At 44.3% G+C, this 13,347-nt stretch overlaps 1 protein-coding gene across 1 annotated transcript in view; it reads right to left on the bottom strand.

The window, feature by feature from the left end:
* Positions 1-906: 906 nt before the first annotated feature.
* Positions 907-13,347, bottom strand: part of NUP155 (nucleoporin 155) — a 1,504,248-nt gene continuing 1,491,807 nt past the window's right edge. Inside the window, exon 41 of the mRNA XM_044069916.1 lies at positions 907-1,714. Coding sequence (XP_043925851.1) covers positions 1,573-1,714 — 142 coding nt within the window. The 3' untranslated portion in view covers positions 907-1,572. The remainder of the gene's footprint in view (positions 1,715-13,347) is intronic.

Raw genomic sequence — 13,347 nt, 5'->3', positions numbered from 1 at the left:
GGTTGTACTGCTGGCGCTTATAGCAACAGTTTCAAAAAGTGCTCTTTTCCCAAGCAATAAGGCAGAGCTAGTGTGGATCTGGGCTTAGGATGACTATGTGACTAAAGGAATAGACTGAATATTTTTGCCATTTTACACACCAGTAGTGGGAAGTTTCTTACAATGCTTACTATGATCAATATCCTCTGTGAACAGCAGGTAAAAACTGAATAGAGCAGAAGATTAGCATGCTCTCTGTGTTTGATTTTGATACTCTGACTTGTGCTGGCTGAAGTTATACTTGGTCCTTAGTGAAGGAATGACAGAAAAATTGATCTTTGCAGAAACAGGATACAAGCAGAGGAACTCACTAAGTTACCAACTGCAGGAATAGCACTGAATGATGAAAACTTTCTGTTTTAAGTGCTGCTGTGGTAAGTGCTGCTATGGTAAGTGCTGCTGTGGTAAGTGCTGCTGTGGTAAGTGCTGCTGTGGTGCCCCCCCCCCCCCAAGTGGGATGCAGCAATGTTTGCTTCTGACAAGAAGTTACACAAGTAAATGTGACGGGCAAGGCAAAAAGGCGGCCCAGGGCCTCATGTTCACATTACTAACACCTCTCCCCCAAAAAGAAACAGCCTCGCAGCAAACAGCATCTAGTGAATGGGAGTTCTGCAAGTGAAGACTGCCTCATCACACTGGTGTGTTTAACAGCAATGCTGCCAACTTGACTTCCACTGTTAGGCTTTCAGAATTCTAAAATGTGAAGTGTTATAGAAAAAAAAACCTCCACTCATGCATTAAACACTACAGGAATGCAGGAGAACTGATATATAGTTCTAACAACATACATAACAACAAATCATATTAAAAGTTGGTATGGAAAGGTTAATAGTAACATCTTGCACAAATGTGTAGAGACAACTTAAATACACTATAAATAATTTTATTGGCATTTTGCTTATAAAGTCATATTAACAAAACAAAATGCTCAACAAATGGTTATGAGCTGCGATTAAAAATATTTCTTTTGTGCCACCAGTATTATAAAACTGTACAACCTTTACATTTGCAGATACCCAATTTTGTTGCATTATATCACTAGCAGGTCATCACTCTTACAATCTAATGAACATCCCTGCCATTGCCATATTCACCTGTACAAGTTTTTCATGCTGACAAATGGAAGCTAAAATCAGATACCATGAAGTCAGCAGAACACTAGCTCACTGTTCAAGATGATTCAGTCAGGGCAGTATAAAAACATTTTATTTATAAATAAACACTATGCAAAAACTAAGCTTCATGTTCTTCTGGAAATCAGATTTTTCAGACAGTGAATAGATGAGTTTGCTGATTTGATACAACAGTCCTTAGTTTCTACACTTCATTTTGATTACTCAATTCTTTATTTTCCAGTAAACATACACGTGGCAGTGCTGTTTGATAGATTCCATCTATAAAATACTGAGTACGTTACAGTGCAGGTGTCTCAGTACTGATGTGACACCACAAAGTTCGAAATAAAGTCCACTGAAGTTTGTTGCAGACTTAAAAAGTCTGTACTTCTCTTCACACATAATGCACATCTCTTGTTCACTGTTGCAGACGGTCTAGTTTTGTTTGTAAAGATTTAAAATTTCTAACAGTGGTCTGCTCTGTTGAAGTTAGGCTCATGGACTGAAGATCAACAAGGTATTTGCAAACAGCATCAAGGCAGAGAGAGATAAACTGTCTTCTGTTGGGGGAAATAAAAAAAAAAGTGATTAGTACAGTCAATTACAACACAAAACCAAGATATTTAACACTACCCACAGGCAATACAGTTGAATGAGGCACTTAGCATAATGACAGATGTTTGAGAGAGAGAAGTATCACAACATCTACAAATACTTACTGTTCATCTTACCCTTCCTTCCTCCAATGCATATACACCTTCTCAACAGTACTGTGCTCCTTTCTACAGCTTATATCAGTCTTGATTTTTTTTAGACAGACATCTAGATAGGACTATGTTTTGACATTTCATTTCTATCATCCAGATATTACTACATCTTTACAACATGCCATATCACCAAATAAAACCATGAGGTATGGTACTCTGTCAACAGGTTTAGGAAGTACATAAACAAAAAATAACAGCAAGCAATTATATAAAAAAACGATGACTGAAAGATAGAACAATTATTCAGAATACACACATCTGTGTGTGTGTGTATGCACGCACATGTACATGGGTTTGACTTCCACTGACACTTCTCTTCTGAAGGCATACCATCTGTCCTACACTTAATTCAAGAGGAAGCATCATAACAGGTAAAATCCTACGGACTTTTGGGTTGTGTCCCCAGTATTAGTTTTCAAGTCCCAGGAGGATGAAAGACAATGGAAATAATAGTGTAAAATATTAACATAACCAAACATGTCCTTCTCTTCTATATGCTGCAGTATTAATCACATATGGGAGTTTGCCTCCAGCTAACTCATATGTCCGGCCAATATACAAAAGGCTACATGCCACTGCTAGGTACGTGCGACCCCGCACATACTCTCTCATATGTCGGTCATAAAGGGACGTCGGGTATAAAGCGAACGTCAGAATGCTCAAACCTCAGAAATGAATGCTGCCAAGCACCAACCTGAGCCTAGGTGAAAAACATGTCACCAGGAAAGACAGGCAAGCATCACAGGTAAGGAGGGGGGAGCAATACTGCAGCATACAGAAGAGAAGGACATTTCTGGTTATGGTTTGATTTTACACAACTATTCTATGTCCTTCTATTCATATGCTGCAGTAGTCATCACATATGGGAGAATGCCAAAGTTTATGCTCGGAAAGCTGGGGAGGAGGAGGAGCAGAAGCTTTTTCTACATACCATGTAGAATAGCCCTAGCAGAAGCAACCCTGAATTTGGAGATATCTAGTATATAATGGTGAAGGTAAGAAAAGAGGACCAGGTAGCTGCCTCCAGGATAGAACAAGTATCTAAGCCTTTAAAGAAGGCCCCAGAAGAGGACACTGCTTTAGTGGAGTGTGTCCTCACTGGAGGAGAAAGGCTCTTACAGTTGGCTGAACAACAGAAAGAGATAGCTTTAGAAATCCAAGCAGAAATAGTTTGCTTAGAAACCGGCTGACCCACAGGCCTTGGGTGGTAGGACACAAACAGGGATTCAGATTTTCAGAGAGGTTTGGTTTTATCCAGGTAGAATCAGAGTTGCCTGTGTACATTCAAACAGTGCAGGATTCTCTCACTTTTAGATTGAGGGGAAGAAAAAAAGGTGGGAAGACTGATACCCTGGTTAAGGGATAACTAACTGACCACCTTGGGCAAAAAGGAAGGGTTGGCATTCAAGAAAATGCTGCCCCTGTGGAAAACTGTGAATGGGGTATTAGACATCAAAGCTTGCAGCTCAGAAACCCTTCTGGCAGATGTAATGGCCACGAGCAAAACTGTTTTCCATGTGCAATGTTGCAGGGAAGAGGAGCTTACTGGCTCAAAAGGTGTCAATGTAAGCTTCTCTAAGAGTTGAGATCCAAAGGAGAAGAAAGTACAGTTGTGTACACTTACCATAAATGTAGATGTTTGAGTGTATTCACTGTTGCAGTCATTACATTTGGGTAATCCTGCTGGCAGGTTGCCCTCAGTCAGCCTGAATTCCAAAGTCCTGGGTCCTGCGTCGGCTGCTGTCGCCCCTTCCCTGACGTCAGGTCGTCAGGGGTATAAAAGATGCGGCCAACACCATTTTCTTTATTTAACCTGGACTGCAACAGTGAATACACTCGAACATCTACATTTATGGTAAGTGTATACAACTGTACTATGTTCTTCGTGTTTCACTGTTGCAGTCATTACATTTGGGTAGAGTCCCAAAGCTATGGCTGGGAGGCTGGAGCTAAACAGCATTAGGAGCGGCTATGAGGCCTTGCAGAATTGCAGTGGCAAAGCCTGCCCTGGATTTAGAGTAGAATGGCAGATGATAGTGCTTTGTAAAGGTGTGCACTGAACTCCAAGTAGCAGCCTCTAAAATGTCATTGGTTGGTACTCCCCTGAGAAAGGCTGCTGAAGTGGCTACAGCTCTGGTTGAATGTGGCCTAATGCCCTTAGGCACTGGCTTGCCATGGTTTAAGTAGCAGAAATGAATGCAGTGGCCTATCCACTTTGAAATAGTCTGCTTTGAGATAGCCTTTCCTTGTGATCCTGCAGCATATGCCACTAGTAATTGCTCTGTCTTTCTGAAAACTTTGGTTCTGTCCAGGTAGAATCTAAGCTGTCTGTGCACATCCAAAGAATGCAGAATTCTCTCCCCCTTGTTCTGTGGATTTGGATAAAAAGTTGGCAGATGAATAGTTTAGTTAAGAGCCACAATGGACACCACCTTAGGCATAAATGTTGGGTTTGTCCTCAAACAGACCCTGTTTGGATAAAAAATTATAAAAGGTTCCACAGCCATGAGTGCCTGTAGCTTTGAAACTCGTCTTGCAGAAGTTATTGCTAGGAGCAGAGCTGTTTTCCAAGATAAAAACTTTATATCAGCAGTAGCAGCTGGCTCAAAAGGAGGCAGGGTGAGTTTTTACAAGACATAGTTGAGGTCCCATGCAGGCATTGGCTCCTCTGAGGTACTGTTTTAATAAGGGATGAGAAAAGATTGGTAGCTCTGTATTGTAATGAGCCGAAATGGCAGAGGCATGAATTTTAACAGATGAAAAGGATAGGTCTTTGTCCAGCATCTCAGTTAAGTATTGCAAAATCTAAGGAATATTTGTCACAGTTGTATCAGTTCCTTGTGCCTGGTTCCAAGCACAGTATCTCTTCCATTTTCCAGCATAATATCTTCTTGTACTAGGCCTTCAGGCCTCCAAAATGACATCCATCACAGCTTTACTGAGAGGTGTATTTTGTATGACTACATTATCTGCCATGCTGCCAGGTTTAAAGTCCTGAGCTGGCTGTGCAGGATCTGATTGTTTTGCTGGGACAGTAGAAGAGTTATTTGAGGTAAGGTCCAAGCTGGGCATTGAGCCAAGGTCTTTAGGATTGGAAACCAGTACTGGTGGGGCCAGTCTGGGGCAATCAGTATCATTTTTGGCTTCTCCTGTCTGACCTTTAGGAGTACCTTGGGGAGGAGAGGCAGTGGGGGAAAGGCATATACTGATAGGTTTTTCCAGCTGAAAGATAGACCGTCCACTTTCCATGCTTGTCTGTGATAAGTCCTTGTGCAGAATCTTTTTAGTTAGTAGTTGTGAGGGGAGGCAAATAGATCTAAGTCCGGGCATCCCCATTTCCTTATCATCATGCTGAAGACTTGTGGATCCAGCTGCCACTCGTGGGGATCCATGAGGTTTCTGCTTAGTTTGTCTGCCAGAGTATTTTCCTTCCTGGCAGGAACTGTGCCTGCAGATGTACTTTGCAAGTCCATGCTGTGTACCACAAAGTCATGGCTAGTCTGCAAAGGGGGTAAGAATGTGTGCCCCCCTGCTTGTTTATATACGACATGACCATGGTGTTGTCTGTCTTTATCAGTAGTTGTCCTGGATGAAGCAGGTCCTTGAAGGCTGTCAGGGCATTCTAAATAGCTAGCATCTCTTTTTGATTGATATGTAGATGCATTTGGGTTGAGGACCATGTGCCCTGAATGCATCTTCCTGCCATGTGGGCCCCCCAGGCATAATCTGATGCATCCATTGTTAGTGTCTGCCTGGCTGGGGGTAATGTGAATGGCTGTCCCTTGTTTTGGTGACAAGCCTTTGCCCACCATCGAAACTCCTGTTGTAGGCAGGGAATGAGAGTAATCATTGTTTCCAGGCTGTGGCAATGTTGAGTCCAAACACTTTTTAGGTACCATTGAAGTTTCCTCATATGCAGTCTTGCATATGGAATTAGGAGGATGCAGGATGTCATGAAGCCCAAAGCCTGCATAATTTTTCTTGCAGATAACTGGGCCTTTGTTGCCAACATTTTGAAATAGGTAGTCAGTTGCCTTTGTTTGTCTGGCGTGAGATAAGCCATCTGGGCAGTTGTATTTAAGCTTGCACCCAGGAATATCTTTTCGTTGACTGTGTACCCTAGGCATGTTAGAAGTTTTTTCACAAATACCAGATGCTGTAGAAGAATGTCCTTGTTCTCTGCTTGAATTAGACAGTCGTCCAAGTAAGGATATATTTGCATTCCTATTTGTCTGCAGAATGCAATTTCTGGTGCCAGGCACTTTGTAAAGACCCTGGGCACAGTAGATAAGCCAAAGGGCAGTGCAGAGAATTGGTAATGCATTGAGCCAGCCTTGAATCTGAGGTATCTTCTGCATAATTGTCTGATTGGGATATGCAGGTATGCCTCTTTTAGGTCTAGAGTCACCAGCCAAGCCTTCTTGCCCAGCATGGGCAGAAGCTGCTGCAAAGTCATCATCTTGAATTTTGGTATATCCAGGAATGTGTTCAGAATAGATAGTTCCAGTGTTGGTCTCCAGGTATTGTCCTTTCTGGGTACCAAGAACAGTCGAATAAAATCCTTGTCCCTGCTCTTGCTCTGGTATTTGTTGAATGGCCCCCCATGCCCATGAGGGATTTGACTTGCTTTTGTGCCTCTGCCCATTGATTTTTTTGGCAGATCTGACCAGCCGTTTGCCTTTGGCAGGGTATGGAACTGGAACTTGTACCCTTGTGACACAATATTTAGAACCCACTTGTCCTGGATTATAATGTGCCAATTTGGAGAAAAAAGTGCTAATTTTCCCCCTAAGGGTGCTGCCAGGAGATAAGTGCTTAGTGCAGGCAGGGGGAAGTCATTGGGACTGTTTCCTGTATGGTTGTGATTTGCCTTCTCCAACTTTGGAGGTAGAAGCACCCCATTGCTTTGACCTGTAGGAACCTTGCGCCTGGGATCTGCCTCTAGAGCGTCGGGATCTGCCCCTTTGAGGTCTGTCTGACACAAGAAAGGACCAATTCTTTGTAAGCCAGTGTCTACTAAACCTAGGTGGCTGTACTTGTAAAAACTCTTTGACAGTTTGCATAGATTTAGCTTTGTCCTCCATTTTCTTTAACACCTCCTCTGCCTTAACACCAAAGTATCATGCTGTAAAGGTGCATCTAATAATTTAACTTTGACATGATCAGGCAGATTTTGTTCCTTTAACCAAGCATGCCTCCTAATTACAGAACCCGTAACTGCGGCCCTGCAGGAGGCCTCCAAAGAATCAAAACCACATTGCAAAGTATGCTTTCCAACTTGTTCAGCTGCATGCAATAATTCCTGCATTTCCTTGTTTTCTGCACATTCAGAGTTTAATAACATTTTCTGTTTAAGCAATGCCATGACATGTTGCTGGTATTTGAGCATATGAAACTGACAGTTTAAGGCCCTTATAAGGCAAGGTAGCATATGTGCAAACCTTTTTTCCCCATCTATCCAGTGCCCTAGAATCTCTGTCAGAGGGGGTAGGGTTTTTTTGCAGCGGACGCCTTAACTCCTTTGGGACCCTGTGAAATTGTTTCTGGATCTGCAGGAGGGTTTTTAAAAAGGAATTTATGAGAGTCAGGAACACTGTAATATCTGTCAGGCTTAACAGGAGCTGGAGGTAAGGAGTCAGGGGTAAGACTAGACTCCAAAAAACCATCTACAATATCTAACACAGGTGGAATGGCTAGTGGCCTGTGTTGAGGTAGTAAAAGGAAATCCCCGAGCCTCTTTTTAGATTCTGAAAAATCTTGGCTCTCCCAGTGGAAATGCTCTCTCATGGTATGCAAGGTTTCCCCAAAAGAATAGTCCTCTGGAGGAGAAGCTGAAGGTATAGATTCTTCAGCATCAGAATCCTCAAAGGGGGAAGAGAATATTCCTGATCAGAAGAAATAGAAACCTGATCTGAAGATTCATAGTCAGTCTCTTGCCTAGGCCTCTTATCAGGAGGGGGATGGGAACCCCTGATCAAGGTAATTAAATCTTCTGCCATTTTGAGGATCTGTTTTTTGGGCATAGAGGCCTGTCCATGTGGCTCGAGTTTGTTTCTTTGCTTTAGAAGGTGCTTTAGTCTCTGCCTTTGAAGCTGAGGTTGGTTTAATGTAAAGATGTTTAGGCCTGAATACACCCATCAGAAGCCAGTTCCTGCTCAATGGCTCCGGACCCATCTGAAGGAATAGTATACGAGGCTCCAGTATCTTGAGTTTCCAGCGGCATGGCCGACTCCACGTGGGCGTCGGTAGCAGCCTGCGACTCTAAAGTCGCGGGCTGTCAGGGTCAGCAAAAGCGCCTCACTGAGAACCGGCTACTGGCTTAGGAGAATCTTCGTCGGTTTTGGGCCTCAGTTGTCTCTCTCTCTCCTTTTCTTTGCATTTTTTTGTGAACTCCGGTAGTCGGATGGCTATCCGACGACATTTCTGGATAGTTAAACCGACGTCCAAAATAGTTTAAAGCAAAATCATACCGACGCTTAATAGTGCGTTGGTTAAATCTAGCACAAAACCGACAACCAGCAACGTTGTGATCAGGGCCTAGGCAAGGAATACAGTAAGAATGAAAGTCCTTATGAGGTATTTGCTTTCCACAAGAAATACAATTATTAACTTTTTCTGACATCGGTCTGGAGCAAGAAAAAAGTTTCCCCAACAAGGTACTTAGCTTTATTGAAGACTTCGGATCCGAAACTCGAAAAAATCAGGAGTCGCCCGACCGGCACTTGCGAACTGCTTCTGCTTTGAGCACTGCGCGGGAAGAAAGACTAAAGAAAATGGCGTCGGCCACATCTTTTATACCCCTGACGACCTGACGTCAGGGAAGGGGCGACAGCAGCCAACGCAGGACCCAGGACTTTGGAATTCAGGCCGACTGAGGGCAACCTGCCAGCAGGATTATCCAAATGTAATGACTGCAACAGTGAAACACGAAGAACATCTGGTTTCCTTGGTGGTTTAATGTGAAATATGCCTTTGAGGAAAAGTTTAACCTCTAACCTTGAGGCTGGGGGGGGGGGGGAGCATAGGCAGACAAGCTGAGATATCTGAAAGGTGAGACTTGGAAAACCTTATTTGGAAACGCAGGATTTACTAACAGTGGGTTTTCTGCCTCCTGTATAACTTGAAGCACGTCCTCTAAAAATAGGTGAGTAAAGGGAATCAAAATCCTATGACCCACAGAATCAGGTTCAGAGTTGACAGCCGAGGCCCAAAACCGACGACGAATATACAAAAAAAGGGCCAAATTCCAAGTAGAAAAATCTTCCCTAATCAGCTTTAGTAAGAAATTGAGGGCCCTCATCAAGTCAACTAAAGCCAATTTCGAAAAAAAAGTTGCCAAGGATAACCATGAGGCCTTTTATGGTTACGTCAAAAACCTAAATAGCAACGCTCAGGTCTTTTGGAACAAAATACATTGACCCCACTGACATTGCCAACATCTTGGCTGACAGGTTCAGTGCAAATTTCTCCCCCCACTCACCACCTACAGGGCCTATTACTATTCCAGAGGATTGTGTAACTCCAATTATTACTGATACGTTGGTTAATAAGGCTCTATCTAAAGCTAAAAACACTGCCTCCATGGGACCAGATGGTGTCCCGGGCTGTGTCATACGTGAGCTCCAAAATTAATTAACCCCGCATCTGAATACCCTGTTCAGTCTCAGCCTCTCGACAGGATATGTGCCCACAGAATGGCGCACAGCAACGGTGCTTTCGCTGCACAAGGATGGGCCTACAACCGACCCTGGGAACTACCGACCAATAAGCCTGACCAGTCTGATCTGTAAGGCAATGCAGCGAATCATTATGGAACTCATAAATGGAGAGATTGGGAACCTCCAAACACTTGACCCTACACAGTTTGGCTTCGTCAAGGGCAGATCATGTCTCCTGAACCTGGTGGACTTCTTTGAGACAGTTACTCAGGCATAGAGGCCTGTCCATGTGGCTCTTGAGTTTGTTTCTTTGCTTTAGAAGGTGCTTTAGTCTTTGCCTTTGAAGCTGAGGTTGGTTTAATGTAAAGATGTTTAGGTCTGAATACACCCTCAGAAAGGAAAGGAGGTACACACGGCTTACCTTGACCTTGCTAAAGCATTTGACACAATTCCCCATTCGGGTATTATTGATAAACTCGCCAACCTGGGCATAAACCCTTACGTCACACGATGGATCGCAAACTGGCTCTCAGACAGATCCCACAAAGTAAGAGTAGCGGGATCTATGTCAGAATCCAGACCAGTAACGAGCGGTGTGCCTCAGGGCTCTGTCCTGGGGCCCCTCCTGTTTGGCATATACTTCTCAGAAGTACAGGCAAGCACTGATGGGCTGTGGCTGACCAAGTTTGCGGATGACTGCAAACTGGGTGCTATAATAGAGTCTCCGGCTGACATGGATATCCTCCAGAAGGGCCTTAACGAGACTGATGCATCGTGTCAAAGCCATGGTCTCAAGCTAAATGCTAAAAAATGCGTAGCAATCCCCTTTGGAAAAAACAGAGTACCCACGAACTACCACATAGGAAGCAACCCCCTGAAATCTGTAGTAGTAATAAGGGACCTAGGGACTCAAGTAGATAGTCAGCTTTCCTTTGATAACCATGTTGCCAAGGTGGTTAGAAAATCCTTCTATGTGACCCATCTGATCACGAAAGGGTTCTCATCAAGATCTAAGGATGTAGTGGTGCCCCTCTACTCTTCCCTCATCAGACACATTATTGAGTACAATGCACCAATTGGAATGTACCTGGCTAGGCATCTCCAGCAGCTTGAGAGACCACAGAGGTACCTCACTAAGAGGATTACTGGCCTCAAACAGTTGCCCTATGCAGCACGATTGAAAAAACTAAGGCTTTTCTCTGTTGCATACTGCCTTCTCAGAGGCGATCTCTGTCTAACATACAGAGCCATGTCCAACCCAGAACTGTTGAATATGCTCCATCTTAGCAAAACCAAATCCACTCGAGCTACACGCTCTAGGGATATAAACCTCAGCACAACAATGAATAGAACATGCTGGAGGGATAGATTCCCTTCACAAAGACTTCCTTTGCTATGGAACAAGGTCCCGATCTATATAAGGCAGAACCCCTCACTATCACTCTTCAAGAGGAACCTTGACGAGTGGATGGGTAACAGAAAGTTCACACCAGGGATCATACCAACAGCTCTACTAGATAGTGGCCAAGGGTACTAGCTGCTAGATCAAGGGCCTAGGGAACTAACCAAAGGGGCAGTGAATACCACACAACGTGGCTGGGCTAATATATGCCTTCGGGCAGATAGGAGGAACCAGGAAACAGTGTAATGGTGCACGTACGGCAACTGCTCAGCTGAATATATGCCTTCCGGCAGATAGCCCAGTATCTAACTATGAACCTATGGATGCATCAGAGTTCTCTTATCCTGTGTGAGAAGATTCATCCTGTGGGGTAACTTGCGGTGATTGCCCCTGGCTAGGTGCAGGAGAAGGGGGAATCTGTGTTGCCTTGGCCAAAAGGGAGTCACCAACAAGATTTTTGGTTGATCCTGCTGAATCTTCTGTAGGATCTTTTGTAGGCGAGGTAAGAGGGGAATGCATACAGAAATATCCCCTTCCAAGAAAACGAGAGCTCGTCCACCTTCCATGCCAAGGGGAGTGGAACCTTGGTGCAAAATTTTGGAAGTTGTCTGTTCATGAGGGAGGCAAAGATCTACCTCAGGTGTACCCCAACGATGGATTATGTCCAGAAACACTTCCCTGAGTAACATCCATTCGTGACACTGGGTCATGGACCTGCTTAATGTGTCTGCCACCACATTGTGAGCTGAGGGGAGGTAAACTGCCTTAAATGAGACTTGGCTTAGAAAGGTATTTAGGTGGGAAAAGTCCAGAATGGGTCTCCAGGGACCATCCGTCCTTGGAACCAAAAACCTCCTGGAGTAGAAACCCTTCCCTTGTTGAGAAGGGACCTCTTGAATAGCTCCCTGAGAAAGAGATTCTGAAATTACCTGAGGGAAGAGGGACATTTGGTTCTTTGATGGTTGTGGGATGCCTCTGAAGGAGGGATAAGTTACCCAAACCATGAAATATCCTCTCTGGATGATGGAGAGGACCCAAGAGTCCTGGGTGATCCGATTCCAAGTTGCAAGAGAGAGAGAGTGAAAGATGAAGGGACAGGGGACTGGGATGGCCCTGGTGGCAGGTAGTGATAGGCTGCCAGGTTGAGACTGGGACTGAAAGGGCTGTTTTTGAACAGGAGTGGATGAGGTAGATTTGAATGAAGCTTTTTTCCTAGGTCCTCTTTTGGTTTTTGAAGAATGGGGCATGACAGCTTTCCTAATAAAGGCCATCTTTACAGGATAGTTCCTTTAGAATCTGGGGACAGGAGAAACCAAGACATTCCTCAGATCCTGGAGTTATTTACCTTTCTCCTGTAAGGATTTGAATAATTCTGCAGCAGAGCTACCAAACAAAATTCTGGTATCCAGAGGGGCATCCATGAGTTCAGCCTTAAAGTCTTCAAGCAGGGGTTGTAACCTGATCCAAGAATATCTTCTTAAAACTGATCCAGAGGCTGTGATCTAGCAGAGGCATCTGCGGCATCATAACTGCACTTGATGGAGTACCTTGTAACCTGGGAGGAGGAGTTGAGAATGGCAGCCAGTTTTGCCTTGGCAGGAGAATCTGAAAGCTCAGAAAGGAGTTTCCCTGCATCAGCAAAGAGACCCACAGTATTTGGCCATGTGAGTCTGGTAATTAATTGCCCTGAAGGCCAGGGTAGCAGAGGTGTAAATCTTCTTCCCCAGTCTCTCCATAACCTTACTCTCTTTATCAGAGGGCAATAAGGAAGTAGAAGGCAATAACTTGAAGGTCTTGTCAGCTGAGATGGAAATGGTAGCTGGGACTGCAGACAGAGCTTTAAACAGGAACTTGGTATCCTCATGTACCTTGCAGAACCTGTCTGGGCATTGGGAGCAGGAGGTTGCGAATCTGGACACTTGGAAGCTGCAGTAAATACACCCAGGAATGCAAGCAGGATTGGGGGGAATAGCAGATGATGACGGAGAATCCATCTGCAAGAGATCATATTACCTCTTTTGAATATCTGAGACTTAGCAGCAATCCCATTTGAAAAATTTTAATTTTTTTGATAGTTTCTCCAATGGAAATATCCTCCCCAGGGGAATCTGTACCATTGGATTCCTCTTCTGGGGAGGCATACTCTAGGGCTGAAGCTATCTGGGTGGAAAAGACCAATGAGTCCACATCAGAGGATTACTTTTCATCTGAGGAGGAATCTGCAGCTGTCCTTTTGAATGCAGTGGAGGAGAAAGGGACAGACGAAGGTGAGGACTGGCGCAGGGCCACAAAGGCATTGAAAAGGCTTTGGGGAAAAAGCCTGCCAGTCAGGGGGGTGCTCAGGCAGAGCAGGAGCCACATGTCTA

This window comes from Protopterus annectens, chromosome 1.part0, assembly GCF_019279795.1.
Source record: "Protopterus annectens isolate FY-2018-M chromosome 1.part0, PAN1.0, whole genome shotgun sequence".
NCBI lineage: Eukaryota > Metazoa > Chordata > Ceratodontiformes > Protopteridae > Protopterus > Protopterus annectens.
Note: the sequence above shows the minus strand (reverse complement) of the source record. Positions and strands in the feature narration are given on the sequence as shown.